The sequence below is a fragment of the Stigmatopora argus genome, chromosome 6, assembly GCF_051989625.1.
Source record: "Stigmatopora argus isolate UIUO_Sarg chromosome 6, RoL_Sarg_1.0, whole genome shotgun sequence".
Lineage (NCBI taxonomy): Eukaryota > Metazoa > Chordata > Actinopteri > Syngnathiformes > Syngnathidae > Stigmatopora > Stigmatopora argus.
In genome coordinates, this window is record NC_135392.1 from 10010001 (window position 1) to 10036675 (window position 26675).

Here is a 26675-nt window from a genome sequence, read left to right on the forward strand (position 1 = left end):
GAGTTCTCTCTGAAAGCTGTGGCTGCTTAGATATTCCCAAAACATATGTTATGTATGTAGTGCTTAACAATGTAATAAACCACAACCCAAGAGTTTCTTAAATGCCAGCTGTCCTGAATAAAAGCCGCTTTGTTTGCAAGACATTTGATGGTATTGGCATTATGGATTTTTTGTTAAAATAGGAGGAATTGAGGGTAAGGTGCAAGGTGAGTTGTCTCCCAAAGAAATATGGAGAAATAAAAGAAGCTACATTCAAGTGGGTCTTCGACTCATCCCTGATCCACTGGTGAATAGAGATTTCAAATCTGTCCTATTTTATATACAGGATATGTGCTTTAAACAAGAAAGGTAATGCTGGAGAAGGAAAGGAAATTTGGTTGGTTAGTTGTTGGTCGTATTTTTGTTTTACTTCATTTGTGGCATTTCTTTGTTCATTCGAGACGTTTTTAAAAGCTGCGGCTGTTCTGAAGGAGCAAAATAGAGAGTTGTGTTGAGAGAGAAATAGGGCTGATGGCTGATCTTTGGTGGCGAGCCAGCTCTTAGTGCCCTTGATTCTACAGGCCACATAGTTTGCTCTCTGACCAGATAAAAAGCAGAAACTCACGTTTTAAAAGCCCTAAACCGATGAGTAGGAAATGATGCAATTAGGTTCATCTGTGTTCTATCAAAAAGCCGAAATGTCTTCCACCCATTGGGGCCATGTGGTATGTAATGTGTGCAGTGTTCAAACAGTGATGCATGACCTCAAATCGTCCCAATTTTTTTCTTGTGTCGGGCTTTGCAAGCCCTTCCACGCAAGGAATATTTTTGGGGACTGTGATAGTCAAACTCGTATAGCACAGATGGCTAGGCAAGAAAACAAAAGACTGTAAAATTAGTTTCGTTGCTTTTTTAAAATGATAATAACATCTGTCTTATAGAGCCATTTGGAGTGTGTTTATGCTTCTGCCATTTTAATAATGGGATAACGGTCCCTGTTGGCTTACAGGAATACTCCCAGATTTTGTATTAATGCTGGATAAAGAACTAAAGTTGTTATACTGCACGCATCTTATTGTGTGTTTTCTGCTGGTTCCAACTAAATCTCAATTTGAGCTCAACAAAATGACAGGATTTGCTTCACAATTTAAGGTATTCTTTTTAATGAATAACCATGGAATTTGATAGGCTCAAGGGGCAAGAATAGAATGGATTTGAAAGCCTTTTCGTACCCAATCACACTAGCACGAAGACCCACGCTGAGCATGTTTCTGGCAACCCATACTTGACTCTGAAAGCAAAGAGTTTGTTGCAGAGAGGATGGTTTTTGTTTTTGTAAATACCAGGCAACTCCTTGTATAATATTGTGAGAGAAACATAAGAAGTCATTATACATACAAAGTTTTACACAAGAACCTTTCCAAAGAATTCCATCCACTAGAAAGATAAAATGAAATGTGTGGGTTATATTTTGCATAAACCTCAAAACGAACTAACAAACATCAAAACATCAAGAGAAGGGGAAAAAAGGCATTAAGGTTTTAATAGCTTTGACCTGGGTCAGAGTAAACATTATTTCATGAGTGGAACCTATAAAACGACCACAGAATGAAGAAGAAGAATATATATATGTTGCATTTTATTTGGGTCATTCCTTGTTTCCTCCGGACGTATAGCAAATGGAGGAGTTGCAGATGGCTTGTTTCATGAAACCACGGGCCCAAAAGGGATCCCTCTGCTGTGCATTTAGTATACAAACTACAAAGGCAGGCTGCGGTCAGCACACCCTTGTGAAAGGGGCTAAAATAGTGTCAGCAGGATGTCCAACAGACTGTAAGCAAGTAATGGGGAGAGCGTAAGAAAGACCTGCACACCAAACCAGCGAGTTTCTTGAATTGGGAAAATTAAAATAAGTATTCTCACCCATCAATAATCCAAATGTGCTTGACTATAATGCATTGTATCTTTAATATAGTTTCAGTCAGTTGGATTTATAAGCAATCTAGTGTACTAACATATATAGTAATAAAAATTTAATCTAGGCCAACTAAACTGACATTTGATTTCAAATTTTATTTTTTAATGATAACATACATAGCTTAAAACAGTTATTTGACAGTCAACATTTAAAAAGAAAGTAATGGAAATATTTGTGACAACATGTTTGGCGAAATGCCGTTTATTTTTTACCATTTAATTTTGTGATTGACTGTAATAATTCAATGTAATGGCATTGTCAAAACGTCGCTACTACTCACGAAGTGTTGGTTGTTTAGAAAGCCACAGTTGTAGATGTTGTAGAGTCTAGATGGCAAGCCAGAGAGTTTTTCAGAAGGATTGTGGGGTCAAGGCAACTTTGCAGTTAAGGCTATAAGTGTCAATTGTTGGGTATGCCACTGGGTATGCCAACTCATTGTGGTTTTCATGTCTGGTGTTTGCGCTCAGATTTTCTTTTAGAAGCCTTTTTTTTCATAAAAAGATAATTGACTTTTTAAGAGTCAGTTAAAAGTTTGCAGCTGTAAAATATAGTGTTTTGTTCTGCTTTGTATTATTGATATCTGCTGTATGTGTTTGTGTGAAGTTCAATTAAATTTCGTGAGTTACCAATAATTCAATCCAGTTGTTGATGAAGAGCACATATGTCTTGAGATCTGAAGTGTTGTTCCTAACTGATTAAAAGAAAGCAAGATTTGGAGCAACATCAGTTTATTGTCACTTTTGTAGTCTTTTATCATCATGTTCAACATACCATTGTGACATATTAGGCTGAGATACCTGGTGAAACTGGTTACTTTTCACCGGCTAATGTCAAAAACAGAGCCTCCTACGCATGCCTAAGAATGTAGCTTTTTGCCGCCTCAGACTCAGGCAAATCTTCATGCTGCGTCTCACTTTTAGTGCTATGTTTTGTGTGAAAGTTTGCATTCCTGTAATATTATAACATTCTTTTACAGATGTTTTTTGAATGTAGAACTGAAAGGGTGATTAACAATGAGGTATTACACATGGCTTTAATGAATTTTCATGCTAGTTTAGGGTAAAATTGGGACTCTGCTGTGTCGCTGCAAGACAAACAAACAAAAAACGTTTCTATCTTTTTATTATTTTTCCTTGCTGTTTCTCATTATAAACTTCACACTGTTGTCTTAATAGAACTTCAAGTCAATACAGTCGATTAGTTTCATGTGACCTACTTTGGTGGATACACCAATCACATTCAACTCCTTTTTGACGGCATGAAAACTAACACAACCCAAGGTAATTTCTATAAAATATTACTGATTTGAGAAGCCACTCAAATCATAACAGTGATTTAAAGGGAATACTAGATTAATACTTACAAAAAATTCAATATTATGACCAGGACTTTTAGGAGGTTAAAAGCATTGAAACAAGAAGGAGTTGATGTGGCATAATGATGTCAAGAACGACCACTTTGGTGTCTCTTGATGCAACCTTGTTTAAAAAATAACGAATTATTACTAAATATCTTACTAAGTATTTTTGGCACCACACTATCCTGTCGACTTCATCCAATTTCCTTCATAGACTCGTGCTTGCATCTGACTGAGACATGACTATTTCCTGGGTATGTAATCTAAAAGAAACCTTGCAATCTGGCATGTTTTTAAAACCTTTCATTCTCAAAAAGAACACGACACACAGTGTTGTTAAAACCGACACAAACCAGGTAGTTACTGTAGTTATTAAGCAATAAGTGGTTAGGCTTGAGGTCAGAACTGTGGTTGTGCCTCCGGAAGAATGTTCACATTGAGATCTGGAATCAAATCTTGGCTCCAACCTGTGTGAAGTGTGCATGTTTTTCTTGTAACTAGCTGTTCCTCACATGGTCCCAAAACATATAGTGTACGTTAAGTCTCAGGACACAAAATTGCATAGCGCATGTAACTGGAAATGGAATGGGTAGCCAATAAACATGCAACAAGAAACTTGTACTCCCCTATCTTTGACCACGATAAAAAGAAGAGTTTATACTTGCAATTTCTTTACCAGATCAGCTCAAATTTAGCCTGGCCTGAGCTCTTTCCTATTCTTCTATGACTCTTCTTTGTAGTCTCACGCTGAATGTCCTGTGCTCAGTGTTGCGTGCCCCACTTTAGTCATCCATAAAGCTCAAGTGTCTTCCACTCACAGTGTGACCACATGCATCACTTTGAGAAAAACCTCAAAATAAACTTCTACCCTTTAAGTCTACACTTGGAATTCATAGTATCAGAATATATTGCGGATTTGAAACACAAGAATATCAGCTTTGCCTCGCTTTATATTAAGTAGTTTCTTGCCCATTTCCTGATGATAAATTGTATGGAAAATGAATGAATGACATTTACCAGGTAAAAAAAATACACTGTTGTGGGAGTACACTTGAATTTGATGTTTTTTTCCCCTCCTCATTTCATGCTACAAAGTGTTCTCCTTTTTGAGGTTGCTAAAACAGCCCCCCTACAACAGAATCTCACCAATGCAACGGTAAAGCAAGAAAAATTTCAACGGTCTGAAATTACAATGATGGATGTGGTGACATTGAAAATGCTGGTCTAAGCAAGCATCCTCCAATTAGCTATGCAGTTTGCCTGCTAGCTGCAAATGGCATCAAGGAGAATCTGCACTCCATCATATCAATGAACCAAACACGCTCTTTCACCTCTAATGTACTCTATCCTCTGTAACTTAATCAGCTACCCATCACCCTGCACTCAACATGTATGTGTTATGAAGAAACCCATGTCCTTTCACAAGTGACGGCAATGACTCACTTGAGTCTTTGACTGCTGTAAACAAAGGAGTTCTTGGAAGTACTGAAGGGCTGCTGGAACTCGGGGATGCACAAAGCTTGTTCTGAGCATCAGACATCATACCGAAGCTATGCCACGCTGCACTGTTAAACTTCCATTGCTGAACTGATTAATTTGATCTTGGTTACGTCTGTGTGCAACTGAGCCACGGAGACGCATAGAATCTAGAAAGCATTCTGATATGGTTGGAGCTGCAGGCAGTTGTTGGACCACTTGATTATTGTCCAGAACGCCCTCTTATGGTCTGTGAGCTTTTCCAATACACTAATTGCCCTTCAGATGTTGAGCTGTCCAGAGTTATCAAAAGAGCACATTTGGAGAACCACCAGCTTTTGGTGTTGGTAGATTCTAACTTCAAATATTTTTTCTATTTTTTTTATATACAGTACATTTTCAGTGCCTTGAAAAACATTTTTTTGTTTGTATAAATAGGTTCAGATAAACCATTAGGTTTTTTTTATTTTTTAAATCTATCTTCTAATCTAGATTATTTAATAGATTATTTTGCTTACTACAAAGATTTGCTGCTTATTTGTTTTAATTCTCTCTGGTAAAGCCCTTAAGCGCCTGCGTTGGCTCGTTAAGACTGAAGACAGTCACTGCTTGTTGGTGGAACATGCCAGTACCCATCTGTATGCATTTGTCTGCGGTTGTAGGCATATGCCTGCAAGGTTTTTGGAGAGCCATGTGTGTCTGGATCATTGTGATTAAAATCAATGACTTCCATGTTGAAGTGATGTCTTTATTAAGTCGACAGCCACATTACTAATGCTTGAACTCAGATGGTCCTAAAGCATTGAACACAGACCCATATGATCATAGCTGTCTGCCAATATTGTTACGGAGCACCTTACTGTGACCATTATAGTGACTTAGTTTTTTAGATAATAAATTAAGAACACAGCCAAATATATTTTTCAGTAGATTTCTTGGATTACTATGTGGTTTGACAATAATATATTGTCCTCCTTTACCAGTGACTAAGGAACAGATTGGCTTTTTTAGCTACCACTTTAAATTTTGTGATTTGCGATACTCGTATTTTAGACAAAATACTTGGGCTCCAACTAGTAGCACATAAGAGATTGTCTTGTCATATGTACAAGTTCAGTAGGCCAAGAAATTCGACAAGGGTGGGGCTGAGAGAGAGTACAATGATTTAAAAAGCTCCACAATTAAAGTTTATATCTTTGAAATCCCAGTCCGGGCTTGGCCACTTCATTCAAGCTTTCCGCTCCCTGAGGGCCGATTATCTGATCTGGAGGGGAAGTCAAGTTTACACTGCTGATAACTTCCCTGAATGATGTGGCCTGCATATGAGTAGGATGACTCTGATGACCTCGGTGACCATTGAGAACACACACACACACACACAACTTTAATGACTTCCCCATTGAGAAGCAAGGAAGAGGGACAGCTGACTCGAAATTGTGCCATTTAAAGTTGAAGTCACCTCATTTTCCTTATCATATTGCTTCTCTTGTACCTTTTTGGTTTTGAATCAGGCATTCTGTGGTGATGGAAAACCAAAATCAACAGAACCACTTAACATTATCGGGAACTATCCCCAAATGAAGTTCTGACCTCTGTGTATATTTTCTGGGGAGTTAAAGGAAAAGTTATCAATGAGATTAAAAAAAATCAAGTATATGGCTTTAAAGAGCCTTGGCTTGTAGCTCTCCATGGTGATGTTTGAGCTTCTAGCCTGAGGAATGGAGCCAGCTAATGTACAAAGGTGACGAGCTTTGGCAGTTAGTAAAGCTTATTAGAAAGGCAATTATGAAGACCTCACTCAACCTCATATTTAGTGATTACAAATACTAGAATTCCACTGAGCAAGAATCATTACTTTTTGTTGTACTGCAAATTTTATAGTTGTTTCTTCAAAATTGACCTGTTTTCAAGTTCGTGTATGAAAAATCAATGGCACTTTTTAAATGCCCAAACTTGAAAATGCATCAATCTTGACCAAAATATACTACTACAAAGGTTAGTACAAGGGTTTCCAAATCGGTTCTCAATGGCTGTTGTGGGTTCTGCTTTTGTTCCAAACAATTCAGCGCAGACAGTTTAATCAATTAGTTTACACCTGACTGCAATCAACTGATTACACTTGCAAGACACCAATTTGGTGAAAATGTGTCGTTTTGTTTGTTTGGAATGAATTCCTTTGCGCAATGCGGCCATTCGCGGAATAGTTTGGAGACCCCTGGTTTAGTATATTCTGGCGGAGTAAAATTTCAAATCAATTTGATCCACTAGCAAAAACTTGGTCACAGTTCTAAAACAATCCAAGGGTTAATATATTTTCAAGCAAGACAGCCAGTTCCATTACTGTAATGAATAATGTGCTAGTAATTTATCTTTCTTGCACGTGACGGGATTTTCCCTCTAGGATAGTATTCATAACAAACCCACAATGAAGAAAGGATTAGACCTTAAGAACAAACAGGAAATAATTTGAATTATCAGCTTTTTTGACAATTGCTGAACACAATAGTTCATGTTCGTCTTCGCCATCTCTAAAAGTACAGAGACGTTATTTCACATATCCTGAAGTTGTGCGCATTGAACTCATTCATTGGGCCTTTGACGTGAAGAACCAGTTTGTGTGTGTGTGTGTTTCTGTTGTAGTTGAGTTTGTGTGGTTTCATTCATGGTGCAAGGGTGTCCACTCTTTGATCCTCCAAATAACAAAGGAACTATCAAGGCATCCATACAAGCTGCATTGTCCACCGAGAAGGTTATATAGTAGGTCACAAAGCCATTACCAAGATCCTCTTTCAATCCCTTTTCCGGCACCAACCACGACTGTATATGGCTCTGTTGCTTGCCAGTTTGCATTTTCTCACTCTCATCAACTATTAATTCTCCCACCATGCCAAGATAAGTCCCCAGTAGCCCGAGGGCAGGTATTTTCTATTTGGGGGCCCCCACCTTACAGTCGCGGTCACTGTTCTGCACCGCTGCAAGTTTCCACTCATTTTAAAACCAGATTAACCCCAAACTATTGAAAGTACGTTATTATCACATTATTTGAATTTCTTGTGTGAATTCCTTTGGGCCAAGTGTGATCATGGGGACCCCTGGCTGTAGTTAAATTAAAACACACACTACACACTATAGTACACGTGGGACCCGGGGGGCGAGGGGGGAGCACTCAGACGCACTACCACCCTTTGGTCCAGTTCTCGGGAATGGATTATGCACAAGTGTACCTAGGCTGTCTGAGCCCGCCCTCGTTGGGGGAGAGAACTGGTGCAGACTTGCAGGAGGCTACACACACATACACACACCCCCTACACACACACACATACACACACACACATACACACACACACACACCCTGTGGTGGAGCAGACCTCTGGAGCAGCCCACCCCTCTGTGCAGTATGCATGCTGGCTGGCTTGGGAAATTGCGGAGCTCTCACGTCCCAACAGAAGTGTACCTCGCCGGCCATAGTACATCTACACAAGAGAAGAGCAGAAGAAATTGAGTTGGGTGTGACTGGGGGGCCCCATGGGAGGAAAACGCAAGAGTGATCAGGAGGCTAGATGATTATTAGTATTTATTATTAGTGTCCTTGTTGTTTTCATTATTAGGACTAGCAGAAAGTACAAGCTGCCGCTCTCTTCTGAATGTGGACAATCATGCATGTGCTCTTCTGGGGCTTGGGATTCCTGCTATTCCCTGATTTATTAACCGCAGACACATCCACGAGGACATCGCTACTGAAGCCCACCACAGGTAAAAAATAATAATTAAAAAAGTTTCTCTCCACGGGTTTTTAAATCCTACTTTTTATTTTAATTTTAATTTGTTTTAACCACGCACTCTGGGCTTATGTGAATGAATGAGTGAGTAAGGCAATGTTTTGAGCGTCGATCGCACATTGCTCTGCAATGTTTGGAGCATCTGCGGATAACCTTGCGAAATGTTGTGCTTCTCTGTTAAAGTTAAAGAGGAGATCGGAGCCTATGAGATTGTCACGCCGGTGCGAGTGAACGGAGCCGGTGACAAGTTCCCAAGCAGCTTGCACTTTAAGAGGAAAAGGCGAAGTTTGGACGCTAATAGTGAAAACGCCACGGAGCACTGGGCCTCTCCGAATATCCACTACAGGATTTCTGCTTTCGGACAGAATTATCACCTCAACCTCACGCTGGAATCGGGATTTATCGCGCCGCTGTACACTGTGACGATACTCGGAGAACCCAGAGGAGATAACGCGACGGACGGGGAGGAGGAGAACGAGGAGGACACCGAGTTAAGACATTGCTTTTATAAAGGACAAGTAAATGCCAACTCGGAGCACGCCGCAGTCATCAGTTTGTGCTCCGGACTGGTGAGTTTCGAAAGCACTCAATGACTTATGACACTAAATGCCGAGTTTTTCAATTTCTTAAAAACTATGCCTAACTCCCACAAGTTTGATTGCAATGAGAAAACCATATTGCATAAAGTTTTTTTCCCCCTGAGCTGATATAACAGAGGTAAAAAGTGTGTCGTTAGCCAATGGTTGCGCAGATGCGTCACATTATTAACGTCCGACGCAAAGTGCTTCTACTCTGCATGCCTTGGGTCTGAGCCCCTACTCTCTTCTCCCGGTGGTCGCTGACGGGTTTACGCACGCCACTACAGAGTTAGTACGCGCAGTACTGATGTCACTGTTGCGCATCCCCACTCCCGTAAACGTTCACAAATCCTTTTGGAGTACGTACACTAACAGTATTTGAAGAAACGTAACTCTCTAAGTGGACAGTGGGCAGCCATTCAAATGTTATCACATAAGACCTCTAACCCTTTATAAGACAATATTTATTCCTTATATATGTATTATATTCACAGTATGTATGTATACATGAGTGTGGGCGTGAATGGTTGCCCTGCGATTGGCTGGCCACCAATTCAGGGTGTCCCCCGCCTCGTGCTCCAGCACCCCCTGTGACCTTTGTGAGGATAAGCGGTTCATAAAATGAATGAATGAATATAACACAGTTCTGGGGTCATGGGTTCGATCCCTGGTCGGTCCTCACTGTGTGGAATGTGCATGTTCTCCCTGGGCTTTGTGGGTTTTCTCTGGGTACTTCTGTTTCCTCCCACAGTCCTAAAACATGCAGAGTAGGCTGCTTGAACACTCTAAATTTCCCCTAGGCATGAGTGTGAGTGTGAATGGTGGTCTGTCTCCTTGTGCCCTGCGATTGGGTGGCTACCATTTCAGTGTCCCCAACCTGGCTCAGCTAGGATAGGCTCCAGCACCCCCCGCAACCCTTATGAGGAAAAGCGGTTCAGAAAATAGTTTGTGAATGAAAGGGTCAATTCATAGTGACCAAGATGAGGTGGCAAGTAGGACACATTGGCCAGTTCAGTCCCAGCTGCCAACTGAAGAATTTCAAGCATTTGAAGTGATTTAGTAGCTGCATTTCCTGACAGTTTGTTATTCATTGCCAAAGCTATGAGGGCACTTATTTGAACATGGAAAACCACTTGTGGCCACCATTATTTAGCATTTTGACTTTTGTTGGGGAGGCCATGGTCAATCAAAGTACCATTTGGAGACATATATATTTGTTGATGGGAATGCAAGTACAACCCAACCACATGCATCTTCATCCATGCCTTTTCATTTACTGTACAAGCAGTGGTTACCCTTTTATTCTGCCACGGCCCATATTTTACACTAGAGACATCTTGAGCCACACCGCACACACAATGTTATGTGTATATATGTATGTGTGTATATATGTATATGTATATATGTGTATATATATATATATATATACACACATATATATATATATATATATATATATATATATATATATATATATATATATATATATATATATATATATATATATATATATATTTGAAAAAAGATATACACGGGTCAATTATCTGCCTTTCGACGTCTTATAGAAGAACACTGAATTGTTCTGTCATGACACGAAGCTGACATGCAACTACTGAAATTCCTACAGCGCACCTAATGGTCCCATTATCATCCTAGTCCAATCCCAGTTTAAAATGTTTAAAAGGACTCCAGCTCATTTGTGACTCTGCTGAGAAAAAGCGGTCTTGAAAAATGGATGGATGGATGAATGGAGCTTGTCACAGACAATTGGTTAACACTTGGTGAAGCATCAAGACATTCACACATCAGTGAATACCACATGGAAAGTGCTTGTGTTGGCTTGCACTTTATCATGATTCCGCGTTATCCCCTCACATTAAATGTGCCATGTGAAGTACTCTGCATAGAATAGCACTTTGGTTTTGCTCGCCAAGAAGGCACACCAATATACAGTCTGTACTTTTCTGATAGCCATCAGAGGTTTGGGACCATTCTTATTTGCATGCAAATTCCCCTAAAACATGGGAATGAATCAAACACATTCTACGCAATCTTAATATAAATATTATGAAGTTGATACTGTACTGTATCTTATATTTATATTATATTGATAGAACAAATCTTTACATTGGCAGAAGTCCATTTCCCCTCTCCCCTCCTTACTACTAACTAGTGCGTAACACTGGCGGGCATATGTATAAACATTGGTAAAATGGTATGTATGCACTATGATAGGATGGAGGCATTTAACTACTTTTTTTTCTTTTTCCTCAGTTTGGTACCTTCAGATCTCCAGAAGGGGAGTATTTTGTTGAGCCCCTTCACAGCTATCAAGGAGAACATTATGAAGAGGAACACACAAAACCTCATATTGTTTACAGGAAAAGTACACCCGAAAAAGATATATCTGGAGAGAGCTCAGCTTGTGACATTTCAGGTAAAGCAGAGAACATGACAAAGTTGGGTTCACCTCAACTATTCTTACCCACATTCATTCATGCATTCTGACGCAGAGAAGGGTGCACGTGCTCATGTACTGTATGTGGGTCACATCAGACCTTTAAGTGAGTTCCCAGAGATGTCAGCAGCTGCGTCATTCCCAAAGTCCCCACAATCACTTCAGGAAATGGTTATGTAATAGTCACTAAGCCAACTGAGTTATTGTAGCGATTGTAGCATAATCATAACATCTATAGCATATCTGGTTTGGGAATTGAGGAAGCGCAAATAAGGTTTAGAGAGACGTGTGGATCTTCCTTCTGGGCTTAGAATTGAAAAACTTTCACCCATGGCCTTGTGCAGTTTGACTTTAATATATTCATTAGGTTTACTGCCTCAAACAGTTTTTGAGGAGTAATTGTAGCTATAATACGGCCGTGTGTGAGTGTTCCTTGTCTTCGACAGGAAGACTCATTTAGAAGTTCTCCCTTGTATCAACCCATCTTAGTTTACTGTCTGAATTTCCTGTTGACTGTTGGGCTTCCTCTCACTTTATGATAAGGAAGTTGGGTTGACCCACTACCATGAACATGTAATGTTCATGAAGACAACGCTCTGCCAACATAAAGAGTCAAATAATCAGAGCAAATGAATTAAATAAACAATATGGAATTATTTTACTCTCACACTAAAACTATTGGAATAGCACATTTTCTTAGAATGAGGTTGATTGTGGTATGTGCTTATTGGTATCATTGCTACAGTGACCCTGATTGAATTGAATGCTTTTATTGTCATTATACAAGTATAATGAGATTGAGTGACAGCTCTTGGGAATAAACTGTCCTTGAGTCTATTAGTCTTGGCAGTTCTAACTCTGTAGCGCCTTCCAGAGGGCATCAGGTTGAAGTAGTGGAAGCTGGGATGCATACGTATTGTGTTTTATAATGCTCTCTGCCCATCTGAGGCACCGGGATTCGAAGATGCTGGACAGTGTGAGTAGGGGGCAGTTGATGATCTTTTGGGCTGTGTTGATCACCCTCTGCAGGTTGGTGTTCAGTTGCTCCTTTCTGAGTACTCTCATGAAATGTAGCCTCTGCTGCGCCTTCTTGATGAGTGCTGTGGTGTTTGCTGCCCAAGTGAGATCAGCAGAAATGTGGACTCCTAGAAATTTGAAAGTCTCTACTTGCTCCACACATTCGCCGTTAATATACAGGGGCGACGGAGCAGCCTTGTTTCGTCGGAAGTCCAGGATGAGTTGTATAGTTTTGGAGACGTTCAGCGGCAAGTTGTTGAGAGCGCACCACTCGCTAAGTCTAAGGACCTCATCTCTGTAGGCCGTCTCATTCTCCCCTGTGATCATCCCCACCACTGTTGTATCGTCTGCAAATTTCACAATGATTTTTCTCAGGGTGTGTGGGTCTGCAGTCGTGTGTGTAGAGGGAGTAGAGTAGTGGACTCAGTACATAGCCTTGGGGCGAGCCGGTGCTGAGCATTCGGGCAGATGAGATGTTGCGACCCAGTTTCACGTGCTGGGGTCGGTTGATCAGAAAGTCTTCAATCCAGGTAGCTCCCTCTTTACTCAAGGTGGATCAGTGCAGCGTGGAGTTCAAATTGCGAGTTACAAGGTCATAATGCCATGTCCGTCATTGTCCATTATGTTAGTGCTAAGATGTGACCTGCAGTCTACAAACTTTCCTAAAAGAAATCAATCGTTGCATATTTTAACAACAGCTGTTAAAGACACTGTAAAGTGAAAAAATGCCTTGTAAATTTGGCACAATTCAATATTGTTAACAAAGTGGCCAAAACGATGCAATGTCTTGAAAAAAAGAATCAGCCTTTCACTTGCAGGATGGTGTGGTAATGACTTCTAAAGCAAACCTTCAGCTGTCGCTCAAGTCCAGTGAACTTAACAGAGTTGTTTTTATCATTGCATTGCATTTGAAAGTGACATACCATCAGCACCAAGAAGCCCCACAGCTGGATCTACTGCTAGTTTAAATATTTTCATTTTTCTCTGCCAGATGTTTGCTGTCACTATAAGAGCTTTGTGTTTTGGATAGTTACAAGTACTCATGTTTCTAATATCATCAAGTGAGATTGCGTGTGCTCAAGCTGTTTTGCACTTAGTTTTATTGTGAATTATTTAAAGATGTGACTTGGAATCAGATCCTTAAGCGTAATACAATCATTGAGTTTTCTCATGGTATAGAAATAACCCACAGAGCCTCTTCTGATTCATATATGCAATCTTGCAGTTATGTTCTGATCATTCAAAAACATTTTCCAGTACTCCTAGGAATGGTAACTTATTGTCTCTTAGAAATGCTAGTCTTTTTTTGGGGTGTTTGCAGGTCACCTTGTGTTACTTTCTTTATGGTTCCATGCTAGGTTTACCTAGGCTGAACTCTTTGCCCTCCTCAGAGGGGAGAAAAACACCCCCGTCTGCATTCAGCACAGTTTGAGCTGAAATAGAAAAAAATTCACTCGTGCCTTTAGTTTAAAAGTCCTTATTAGCATGACATTGTTTTTCCTCTTATCATTCTGGCATCCTTGGATATTCACACATTCCTCCTCCCCTCTGCCTGTTCTTTCTAGGACACAAACACAGGCATAAGCGGCACGTGCTGAGAAAAAAGGCAACAGCTGGGGTGGCTTCCGACAAAGTGCATGTATCCAGGACTGGTATATTTAGGGATGTGGAGTTACTAAGTGCCCATGTGACCAGTGATGCCTTGCACAGATCAGAGAATAACACTGTTAATGCAAAACCTGTAAACGAAAGCGGCAGTGATGACTCAAGACCCCACAAACGCACAAAGCGCTTCCTCTCCTTCCCGCGCTTTGTTGAAGTCATGTTGGTGGCTGACAGTAAAATGGTGGATCATCATGGCAGCAACCTCCAGCACTACATCCTCACCTTAATGTCCATAGTAAGTCAGGTTTTCAATTGTTCACTTTGGGGAAGAGCTACATCATCACTCATCCAACCATTTGGTCATTCGAGACCTGTACCATAATCCATTTGTAGTTCCTCTAAGGTGGAACTCAATGCTACACTTATATAGCTGGTATATGCTCCAGCACCCCCATCAACTGTTGTAAGGATAAGCAGTATGGAAAGTAAATGAATGAATGAAAATCAAATAAATTATGAACGCACATCTTAGGAAATACCATATAACAGAGCATTTGATACGGGTTATGTAGACATTTATATTCATAGTAAAATTGACATTTCTTGAACCTAGTACAACTCCATCCCAACAGCATATGAGGGTTGGGGGTCGGGGGGGAAAAGGCAGCCTGTAAACACAATTTTCAAAGGTAAGAGAGGGCAGTCCGAGGCATTGGTTGTCTGGCAGCTTTGATGAATGTTAAAAAAAATATGTTCGGGTATGTCACATAGAGAGCATATTCTCGTTCAAATACCAACTTTTGAAGGCCTTTAGGGCTCTCAGTCTTCTATGGGGAGGTGCAAATAACTTAGTGTATATAGTATATACTGGTCTTGGCAAAGGCTGCTTTTTTAGTAGAAGTTCAAGACATTATCAACCTGATTCTCAAATAATTCTAATTCTCTTGTGGATGCTTGCTGGCCATTCTCAAACACGTTCTCATTTTAGAGCAATCGTAAATAGTAAAGTGTTTTTCTTTTTCATTTCAGGTTTCATCCATCTACAAGGACCCTAGCATTGGAAATCTTATTAACATTGTGATTGTGAAGTTAGTCATTATAAACAATGAGCTGGTAAAATTTTCCTAAGCATTTGTTGTATCTTAGAACATGCTTGACATTTTCTGCACTTCACCACCTTTTTTTTCTTCTTTTTTTTAAAATAGGATGGTCCCCAAGTTTCATTTAATGCACAAACCACCTTGAAGAACTTTTGTATCTGGCAGCATGGTCAAAATGTCCTGGATGATAACCACCACTCACACCACGACACTGCAATCCTTATTACAAGGTGCGCAACTGAATTTCATTTAATGTTCTTCTTGTAGCATGTAACCTTGATGACGATTTCTCACACGTTTTCTCCTTTTTCTCAATTTTGCCGTAGACAAGACATCTGCAGAGCAAGGGACAAGTGTGACACTTTAGGTAAGTCCCGAAGCTGACTCTTGCACTGACTCAAGTTGTACCACAGTTGACTTTGCATTTTGCTGACGTAGCTAAACTGAATACGTATTGCTTTTTATTACTACCTTGGGAGATGGACAAGGTGTTAGGCAATGATGCAGTTTGTGTTGATGTCAGTGTCAATTCTTGACATTTTGTGTGCAGGTGTTCTTATTGAAGTGACAAAAGTTTAGTCGCTAAACAATCCAAATTTGTCATCTTTCAGGACTAGCAGAGTTGGGCACAGTCTGCGATCCATACAGAAGTTGCAGCATCAGCGAGGACAACGGCCTGAGCACAGCGTTCACCATTGCTCATGAACTTGGCCACGTGTAAGTACAGAATGTGTGAGGCCCATTTAGTTTCGTCAACATTCTTATACGGCTGCATTGGTAGCACTTCAAACAACTCTCTAGGAAGTCACGTGTGAAGGAGGAGATCAAGGACGCAGCAGCTGGACTTCCTTTCTTTTTTCTCCCTCAAGCATTTTACTTTGCTTTTGTGAGCAACAGATCACATTCCCCCACTTTTTCAAGTATACTGTACTGATGACCTTTCTTCGCCTGTACAAACTCTTGTTTTGTTTAAAGTCTTAAGTCAGCCAAGGCGCAGGGCCGTTGGCCTACCGGAGACTGTTACAGACCTCATCATCTCTAGCAAATGCTCTTTCGAATCAGTAACAAATAGCAGGATTGTTGAATTCCATTTTTATCCGCATCAAGTGGTGACAGCATGCGCAGCGACAGCTTAGCATTGTTTTATGGTACCGACGGCTGTTTATTAGCTCAGAAGGGGGCTTGAAAAATGGGGGTTGAGATTGGGACTTTACCTGTCAACCCCTGACTACAAATATTATTGCTTTTATTCATTTCTTGTGCACATTTCTTTTTATTTATTTATATATAACAAATCGATTTCATAAATCTACCACGCTTTCTCTCTTACAGGTTCAACATGCCTCATGATGACAGCAATAAATGCAAAGAGGATGGCGTCAAGATTCAGCAACATGTGATGGCTCCCACACTTAACTACAACACAAATCCTTGGATGTGGTCAAAGTGTAGCAGGAAGTACATCACAGAGTTTCTTGAGTATGTCACACTCTCTTCCTCATGTTTTTTTTTCAAATGGTTTTGGATGGATTGTGTTTTTATTCTTATTTGGGTGAACTGTTAAATCAAACATGTCATGAATCATATGGTCTACATTTAGTAGAAATGGTTTTGAACATTAAAATAAATGCTTTGAGATAGGGGACGACACAGTAAATTGCAGTGCAGTCCTTTCGTGCAGTTCCGAAAACACACTGGCTCGCCTGATAACACCACCGTGACTATTTTTGTAAACAATAAAAAAAAGATCAGAGAACACTTTGGAATAGGTAAAGGGGATAGCGAGCACCTGAGAAGTGTCCAAAATCCTTTACCCAACTCTCCAGCAGTCTTAGGTTACTCTTTACCGTTAAACATCTATAAACATATAGAAAGCTTTATAGTTAGAGATTGGTAAACAATATATGCTAGGAGGGTTTAATACTATTTACTGCATGTGCAGAAAAAATAATAAATTGTGTTTTTTTGTGTGTGTCTGTTTTCCCCCCCTTTATTTTTTAAATTTTATTTCCATTTCTTAATAGCACAGGCTATGGTGAGTGCTTGCTGGACGAACCCGTTTCTAGGCCATACAGTCTCTCGCAGCAACTGCCTGGAGGAATATACAATGTCAATAAACAGTGTGAATTGATATTTGGGCCGGGAACACAGGTGTGCCCTTATATGGTAAGTGGAGTCTTAACATTGGTGTTGTAGACATGGTTTGTGTTATGACCATTGGCTGCACTATGGTTGTGCTAAATCTGAACATTGGTGTTGTAGACATGGTTTGTGTTATGACCATTGGCTGCACTATGGTTGTGCTAAATCTGAACATTGGTGTTGTAGACATGGTTTGTGTTATGACCATTGGCTGCACTATGATTGTGCTAAATCTGAAACCCATGTATTTTGTAATCGTAGTACTGGAATAGCACACTACTTATCTACATCTGACTGTGTGAATAAGCAAATAAACTATGCACATGAAATAGTCATGGTGGCTCATGGCCAATCAATTCTATTAAAATTTATGTCAAAATTCACAAGTCAAGCTTGCAGTTTTACTGTTAAACCAGGCATCCAGTTTTGATTAAAAAAGTCAACAAACAAAAGTATAATATAAAGGTAAACTACATGTACAAAATATTAAAGAAACACCTTTTTTTCAACATATTTGGGATCAATTTAAAGTCAGTCAGTAAATATAATTTTGTATGAATGGACCAAGGCTACATGCATGCACAGCGATAAACGAGAACTAGTAAGCAGGCCCCTTGCAAAAAGAATGAGTTATACTTTCTGAGAGAATTTTTAGTAAATTGTAATATTGGTGTGTTCAGACCCAGTGTCGAAGGCTGTGGTGCACCAGTCCAGAGGGCGCTCAGAGGGGGTGCAGGACACAGCACATGCCGTGGGCTGATGGCACTGATTGCTCCCCGGGAAAGGTAAAAGATGTAAACATAAAGGCAAACATTAATTTGTTTATATATATTAGAATCAAAGATTGTCTGAGCAGATGTTTTGTCAGTTCCAAGAAAACAATACAATTTTCTGTTGTTGCTGTCATAATTCCATCTCACTTGTTTCCTCTCCCTTTTAAGAATCTTTTTTTCCATTTATTTTTCTTTTCACGAATTATGTCAAACCTGTAACCTGTTTACGTTCCTCTCCAAATGCAGCATTGCAAACACGGACTGTGTATCGCCAACGAGCACGACGTCCAACCTGTGGAAGGCGCATGGGGAGTCTGGAGTCCTTTCGGTACCTGTTCTCGGACATGCGGTGGGGGAATCAAGATTGCTGAGCGCGAATGCAACCGACCCGTGTGAGCACTCCTCTTAGTTGTCACGCATGCCCGCCATACCTTGTTTCCATCTTAGATGCCAAAGTCAATGTTCCATAGATCAATCTACCCGAAGGGAATTCTTGCCGTAGCACGCTTTCTCGGATGGCCAATTTTTACAAGGTGGTTTCCTGGTAAATACACAAATCTAATTGTACTTTTACACGCAGGGGGTGTAAAGAAATCTTTCATTTTTGAACACTCGGTCTTTTTGGAAATGATGCTCGCTTGATGGATTTGGTATGTTTTGATGAGTTGGTATAAAAAATTGACATATGAATTGGGTTCCTCTGTTATTGACATTTTAAATGTTTCTAAGAGAGTTTATTTTTTGAGACATGTTTTCTAATATTTTTATTTTGAATATCTGATTTGAATCTAACTATAAATGTGCTTTTGGGGTTTGAGAGATATTTGTCTGATTGCACTCAATCAAATGTCATGTCTCCATTAGGCCCAGGAATGGAGGAATGTACTGTGTCGGTCGCCGGATGAAGTTCCGTTCCTGTAATTCTGAGCCATGCTCCAAGCAGAAGAAGGATTTCCGAGAGGAGCAGTGTGCTGGTTTCGATGGCAGGCATTTCAACATCAACGGTCTACCTCCTGATGTTCGTTGGGTGCCCAAATACAGTGGAAGTAAGTCACGCATCCTGCTGAAATCCCTTTATAATCCACTATAATGTCCGATTAGCTAAGATATATTTGTTGTCCTTTTGTCTCTATGGGTAGTCCTGATGAAGGACAGATGTAAGCTGTTCTGCAGGGTAGCAGGCAGCACGGTCTACTATCAGCTCAGGGACCGGGTCACTGATGGCACACCGTGTGGACCTGATACCAATGATATTTGTGTCCAAGGCTTATGCAGGGTGAGTTTCATGGTGGATGGTTACACTTCGCCACATTATACAATGTAGTTGAAGAAAAGATAGGATGTTTTACAAGCTCATCTGCACACATTGTCAAAGTTTGAGAGGCACTGACTATGATTTTACTGGCTTTGGCAAGCGAAGTCGTTTTGCACACCCACACATACACTCATGTACTTGTGTATATTCGTGCAGTGTAACTTAAATAATTTTCAAGTTTTTTTTTCCTCCCTATATTTAAGTGCACTGTCAATGTTCAAATTGCATGTTACAGTGACTTACATTAATACTAAATTGACATTTTGGGGGTAAAAACAACTTCTGCCTCATTTTAAAAAAATGTTTCAGGCTCTTGCCTTCTGCATTTTATGTTAGTCATTTTCCTGTTACTCACAGAGGTTTGTGTTTTCCAATGTAATACTTGATGTAAAACAGTTTTGAAAATTATGGCATAGCTGTTAGCTGTTTGGCAATACAGTGGAAGAATAATTTGCACTCTTTTCTCATAGGAATTTAATTTGGCTCCTATACGTATATGGATACTGCTGTACATGTTTGCCAGCTTGTGTAAATTTTCTTTCTCAAAACATCTAACTAATAGGAGACTCTAATGCCCGTAGGCGTAAAAACATGATTATGACTGTTTTTCTGTCTGTCAAGCTCATGAATGACAGGTGAACAGTCCAGGGAGTAGCCTGTCTCTCATCATGAGTTAACCTCCTGTTATCTTCCCCAGTAATATTAATGTGGGAAAAGAACTGATTCATCTTTCATAACACAGTCATCTGAAAAGTAATTTCTCCTATGTCATTTCACATTTGTCCTTGTCTCTTCCTTTTATAAAACTGCTGAACAGCAAGCTGGCTGTGACCATGTATTAAATTCAAAAGCCAGGAGAGACAAGTGTGGTGTGTGTGGTGGTGACAATTCTTCTTGCAAAACTGTGGCAAACACTTTCAACATTGTACGTTACGGTAAGTCACAATCTTGTATTTATTCATTCCTTTATTATTTATTTTAGTAGATTCAACACAGCTTTTATTTATTTTGTAGTCGCACATTTGTAACTGCATTCTAGTACAAGCAATTAGGTCGTCTTTGTGTAATAATCCTCATTCACATACAGGGTACAATGAAGTCGTACGGATACCCAGTGGTGCTACAAACATAGATGTTCGTCAACACAGCTACTCAGGGAAACCGGACGATGATAACTACCTCGGTAAGCCAACATCTTTTTCTCGCACTTGCAACAATGCCCTCTTGATATTGTCAGGGAGTTACTATATATCATTATAATGTATTTAGTATTGTGGTGGGATTTTATTTTGGTAGTGTAGTGCTTCCAACTATGTTTGCAGCTCCTGTTTTGGACTTCATTAAATTCTACTGGAGAGAAAAGTACTAAGCCTCATTCACAGCAGGCGGATTTGTGCAATTATTGAACAGATCTCATTTGCACAGGCATGCTAAAACTAATGTTATGTACCTTTTGGGCTAAAGCTCTCTCAGGAGAACAGAGGGTTTACAGTATATACGTATGGATGCATCTTTCTGGTGATGTTTATCATTTGGAGATTTGGGGCTCATACCGTCCAAACAAATGTTTTTCAGTCTATGCAGTGATTTTCATTTTATTTTAGCCTACAGTGTGATCTGTTCAAAAGATCTAGCCTTAACAAAAGGCATGCATGAAAAGATGGCGAAAATGAAAGTAGGAAATAAAATCTACAAACTTATTAGGGTTATCAAGTGCAGTGATCAGGCTGCAAGGATCAACAGGACTGGACATACATAGATTGTACTTTTTAAGGAATATAAGAGAAGATTGCACCCAGTTACAGCTTATTGTGAAATGCACTGATTGTGCTGTTTGTTAGAGCGCAAGATCAAGTGCTTCCCAGAATCTTGTTTAATAAAGTGACGACAGAATTTTATTTTTCTGACGTGTAATAGTGGAGAAATATGTTAGTAATAGCCAATATTTACTAGAAGTAGGCTAAATAGTCTAAACATGTTAAATGTGAAGGAAATGAAGGAGGCTTTGCTTGCGTCTCAGACGGAGGAGAAAAATGGAACATATTGCGCAGATACAGAAACTATCAACAGTGGGTGCTTCTTTTTTATTTACTTTTTACCTCTTTCAAGTGTATCAGCTTTTATGTGTTGTACTCGCTTGGCATTATTGACGTCACGTTTGTCAGATGATGGCTTTGGTGTCATTTTTCTATGTTCAAACATTATTTTTCTGTTGTCAGCGTTCTAAGAAAGTTCTGATTTCCATAATCCAATTCTATTTACATAAAGGTCATTTCTATGCGGTCTTGTCTTTTCAATTTTGTTTCTGCGGTTGGCTCAAGAAACAAAAAAAATCTAATTTGATCTCATGTGTCACAGCACTCAATCTGCTCCTTTATTTTAGCAGCATAAAGGTCAAGGCATGTGACCACATCTTTTTGTGTCTCCACAGCCATATCAAATAGCCGTGGAGAGTTCTTGCTTAATGGAGCATATGTAGTCAGCGTGTTCAAAAGGGAAATTAAAGTAGGAAATGCTGTCATTGAGTACACTGGCTCTGACCATGTTATTGAGAGGATTAATTGCACTGAGCGGCTTGAAGAAGAGATCATCATCCAGGTAAAGTTCATTCCTTTCTACAAAGAAGTGTTACAACCTCTTCTTTTTTAAGTGAGAAATGTCTATTCCTTTTGTTTGTCATTTTATGACTCCGTCGTTAGTGGTTGACCACTTGGTAAATGTGGAGGTATTTTTTGAGATGGTCTATTGAATTTAACAAACAACTATCTGAACTTCTGGGAGGATTCCATACTTGTAAATCCTGCATTCAGCCATTTTTTTACAAAGTACGTCTTCACGGTAGGTGCTGTCTGTGGGTGAACTTTACAACCCAGATGTCAGATACTCTTTCAACATCCCCATTGAGGATAGACCTCAGCAATTCTTCTGGGATGCCTATGGTCCGTGGCAAGAGTGCAGCCGGCTGTGCCAAGGTAAAGGATATGGAGTTGGCGGTCAGTGGATGTATTTTTAAATGATAAATGATGTGGTTGGAGTACAGATGGGGAAAAACAGAGGGTCTTGATATAGGCAATAGTCTGTTATAAGTGCATAATAAAATGCAAGGTACTATAGCTAAACTTGGCAAGCTATTTCCAAGTTGTGTTTTTTTTCTGGAAAGCATGCTGCAAATCGTCTTGCTTTGCCATGGCGTTGATTATACATGAATATGTTGGTGTGCAGAGATGAATGGCTGGGAATAATGATGAACTGCTTCAATTCTTGGGTTCTACAATGTCGGTCTCAAAATCATCCTTTTGACACACATTCCTTAACAAACATTAGAGACTAGAAACTCCTATGATTTATATGAATATTCTAGGAGGGGAAAAGGGAAACTGTCAAATCTCTTAGCTGGAATACAGCCATTTGTGTAACTATACATTGAATATGTTGTATTAGCACTTCTTGACTGTTGATATAGGTCAGTTGCAATAGGCAGTCCACAATTCTGATACATTCCAGTCTCTTTGTAAACCCAGCTGAACAGCCTTTTTGCTGGTGTGTTCCCAGGAGAGAGGAAGAGAAAGATTCTCTGTAGTAGAGAGTCTGATAGGGTGGTGGTGTCGGATCAGAGGTGTCATGGTGTTACGCGACCTGCGGTCATCCCTGAGCCCTGCAACACAGAATGCGAACTCAGGTGTGTGTCACCAATTTGACCTATTTTCAATAGGTGAAGTCTACCAAATGTCTTTGCTCAAATCTCAATAATTGATTTTATTCTTATTCTTATCTATATCTTGAAGGTGGCATGTTTCACGAAAGAGTGAGTGCACAGTTCAGTGTGGTCAGGGATATCGCACCCTGGACATATACTGTGCCAAAATGAGCCTGACAGATGGAAAGACACAAAAGGTTGACGATCGCTACTGTAGCGGGCAGCGCAAACCCGATGACAAGGAAGGTTGTCATGGAGATTGTAATCCTGGAGGCTGGGAGTACTCATCCTGGTCAGAGGTGAGACTACGATGTCAAACTGAATCAGACATTTGTGTTTACACAGTATGTTTCCTCTTGGTGATCTGTCGGATATGCAGTGCTCCAAGAGTTGTGGTGGGGGCACCCAGCGGAGAGGGGCAGTGTGTCGAATGGCAGCAGAAGCCGGGGACGACGAGAGCAAGTGCAGTCAACGGGACAAGTTGGCCGTCCAACCCTGCAATGAATTCCTCTGTCCGCAATGGAAGACTGGAGACTGGTCAGAGGTTCGTTCAATATTTCATGGCATTTGATATTTACAGGGTTAATTAAAGATGAAGGCCATGAATCAGTGTGCCACAGATTTTTTTTTATCCCAACCAGAAGAACCTGACTGTGAACATAGTGTTGAAAGATAGTTCTACTTTTGGGGGAGTTTGGAAAATGTCTGTGACTTGGCATATTGGACCCTCATTTTAGTTCAAGTTCAAGTTCTCTCGGTTGTATTTTTTGTGGCATGGAAACTATACACTCACTGTACAAGTAAAAACCTTTGGATTTCCTACCTGACATCAAGAAGATGTCTGGACCATAATCACGAATATATCTTCCTTTCAGTGCCTCGTAACATGCGGAAAAGGCTACAAGCACCGCCAGACGTGGTGTCAGTTTGGGGAGGATCGTCTAGATGACCGCTTCTGTGGTTCTTCAAAGCCTGAGTCAATCCAGATCTGTCACCAGCAAGAGTGTGCCTCTTGGCAGGTTGGACCTTGGGGACAAGTAAGGACCATTGAATGTTGTTTCTTTTTTAAATGCACATTAATGAAAGTCAGCTTTTTTCCTAGTTTGCTTTTGATCTGAAAATCACTCTGTGACTCATGTTTTACCAATATCGTGCTTTTCCCCTTTGTCCTTTGAACCCAGTGCACTACCTCGTGTGGACTTGGGTATCAGATGCGAGCTGTGAAGTGTGTGGTTGGCGCTTATGGTGCTGTCATGGAAGACACTGAATGTAATGCTGCCACCCGGCCCACTGACACCCAGGTAATGATGGGCAAATATTGTTTTGCATCCTTGGCCACTTATTTCTAAATATGTGATTAAAACCATAGGTAACTACAATCTCTAACTTCTCATCGTGTGAGCTATGCTCACACATATATTGGGATATTTTCCTCCCCTTCTAAATGATTTTTGCCTAAAATACTTATTAGACGATAAGCAAATATCCTCCATATTTGTGCACATATGTCAGTTAGTACAGACAGAAACATATTGTTGCCATCTGGTCTCAATAAAGCTGTCTGATCTACTGCAGTCTACAGGAGAAGGCAGGAAAATAATATACTTCAATGTCCCACATAGTCAAACAGCTCACAGACAGAATTCTCTTGATGTTATTAAAAACTGTCCTACAATATGTAAGAAGCAATACGAGTCTTGTTTGGCAAGATCACATGAGCTGCATTAGAGGATATGTATCTTTTATATTTTACATCATTTAAAACTCTTCCAAAGTGTATAGACACTGATCTTTATTTCTTTCAAAATAGCATTTTCATGCAGCATGGCGACTAGAAATGCACCATCGCCTGCAAATTTCCATGGGTTTACAGCCTGTGAGAGAGACCTCGGAGATCACATAAACCATGTGGTCCCAAAACGCAGGGACCTTGGTCATCTGATGTATTGCTAGAGAAGCTAATCTTAGGTGCATGGAACTCAGACAATCTCTAAAAATTCTGCTGGGCATGAAAGACATTAACATGAAAGAGTTATGAAATCTAATTCAGGTTGAATATAAGTTTTGTGCGTGTATCATGAGCCTGGAACAGTTTTTAAAGGCTTAGCATGCAAATTGAGCTTTTAACACCTGCCACCCTTTCCTTTTACATGCAGCAGTTCTTCATTCTGGTGCCTGGGTTAGCAGGAGCAGTGACCCTGAAACAGTCAGCCCACTTTGTGATTTTAACCAGCCAGCCATGAAGTCAGCCATCGTGCTGCCTGTTTCCGCAGCAGCAGAATAATACGTAGGAACATAGATGCAGATAAATGAATGGCATTTTAAATACAGGGTATGTGGTGTGCATTGTTTCCACTCTGTTAGGATAATGTCAAGGAAGTCCAACCATGTATTTGGTTCTGCGCATTTCGTGCCTAGAGCCTCTTTGAATGTAGCCATGACTGTGGAATGTGGAGCCAGTGAGATTTGACTAGGGCTCTCATTCCTAAAGACTAGGGTCAGAGGGCACAGCAGGGCATGGGAGGGAAAAACGGAAAGGGCGGAAGGTTAGTGACTAAGGGGCGGACAAGGGGTGGAGCTTTGAACCACACCAGGATGGGCATTGGGCCCCTGAATACCACTCCACTATGACCTGTTATGACAGGGATCAGGGCTTTATGCTGAGTGGCTTACTGCCACAATCCATAGTTTGAACTGATAGGGAGATGCAGCTCATGTTGTTTTGCTAAGCTTGTATGGGCTGATGGGAAACATAACCACCCTCAAATACCCGCATACGGAACTGCATACGTTAGTCATGAATGTTCAATATCAAAGGATCTGTCTTAATAGTGGTATTTTGTTTGTATACTTGTTCTTCCATAGGACTGTGAACTGGCTCAGTGTCCAAATAGTCAACCTATTCTCCCAGGGACAAAAGTCCCTTCCCATCAAGGCCATAAAACCCAGTGGCGGTTTGGTTCGTGGACCCAGGTTGGTGACGCTAAGCCATGTATCTAAACCATTTGTCCCTTTGTTTTATTTATTCCCACCTTTCTTCCTCTTCCTAACAGTGCAGTGCCAGCTGTGGCAAAGGGACCCGAATGCGTTATGTCAGTTGTCGTGACACTCACGGTGGTGTGGCAGAGGATTCGGCATGTGCACAGCTCCCAAAACCTCCAGCCAGAGAAGTTTGCTCCGTTGTTGCATGTGGACAGTGGAAAGTGTTGGAGTGGACTGTGGTAAGAAAACTTGATTAAGCATATTCATTGATCAATCGTAGAGAATATTTAGTACATGTTTTAGGCCAACTAGGACAACCAACAAATGACCTAACAAAGGCTCCATGTGCAACCACTTTTGAATGTGAACATGTGTAAGGAGAGAATTGGCAAGGAGCCTCAGATCAGTGTAGTTCCTTTTAGTACTGTACATGTGAAGC

At 40.4% G+C, this 26675-nt stretch overlaps 1 protein-coding gene across 2 annotated transcripts in view; it reads left to right on the forward strand.

Moving 5' to 3' along the window:
* adamts9 (ADAM metallopeptidase with thrombospondin type 1 motif, 9) overlaps positions 1-26675 on the forward strand; it is a 49353-nt gene that overhangs the window by 4967 nt on the left and 17711 nt on the right. The window contains exons 3-27 of one of the 2 annotated variants that reach the window (XM_077602328.1): positions 8399-8543; positions 8753-9138; positions 11422-11584; positions 14188-14522; positions 15257-15340; positions 15433-15557; positions 15654-15694; positions 15939-16044; positions 16660-16806; positions 17352-17493; positions 18150-18254; positions 18489-18634; positions 19107-19288; positions 19382-19518; positions 20375-20492; positions 20645-20740; positions 21989-22155; positions 22400-22529; positions 23110-23236; positions 23343-23553; positions 23634-23798; positions 24130-24291; positions 24436-24555; positions 26120-26227; positions 26308-26475. In XM_077602328.1, the coding sequence (XP_077458454.1) occupies positions 8435-8543; positions 8753-9138; positions 11422-11584; positions 14188-14522; positions 15257-15340; positions 15433-15557; positions 15654-15694; positions 15939-16044; positions 16660-16806; positions 17352-17493; positions 18150-18254; positions 18489-18634; positions 19107-19288; positions 19382-19518; positions 20375-20492; positions 20645-20740; positions 21989-22155; positions 22400-22529; positions 23110-23236; positions 23343-23553; positions 23634-23798; positions 24130-24291; positions 24436-24555; positions 26120-26227; positions 26308-26475 (3780 nt within the window). In that variant the 5' untranslated portion in view covers positions 8399-8434. Of the gene's footprint in view, positions 1-8166; positions 8544-8752; positions 9139-11421; positions 11585-14187; positions 14523-15256; positions 15341-15432; positions 15558-15653; positions 15695-15938; positions 16045-16659; positions 16807-17351; positions 17494-18149; positions 18255-18488; positions 18635-19106; positions 19289-19381; positions 19519-20374; positions 20493-20644; positions 20741-21988; positions 22156-22399; positions 22530-23109; positions 23237-23342; positions 23554-23633; positions 23799-24129; positions 24292-24435; positions 24556-26119; positions 26228-26307; positions 26476-26675 lie in introns of those variants that run through there. The other variant, XM_077602329.1, reaches the window with a different exon arrangement.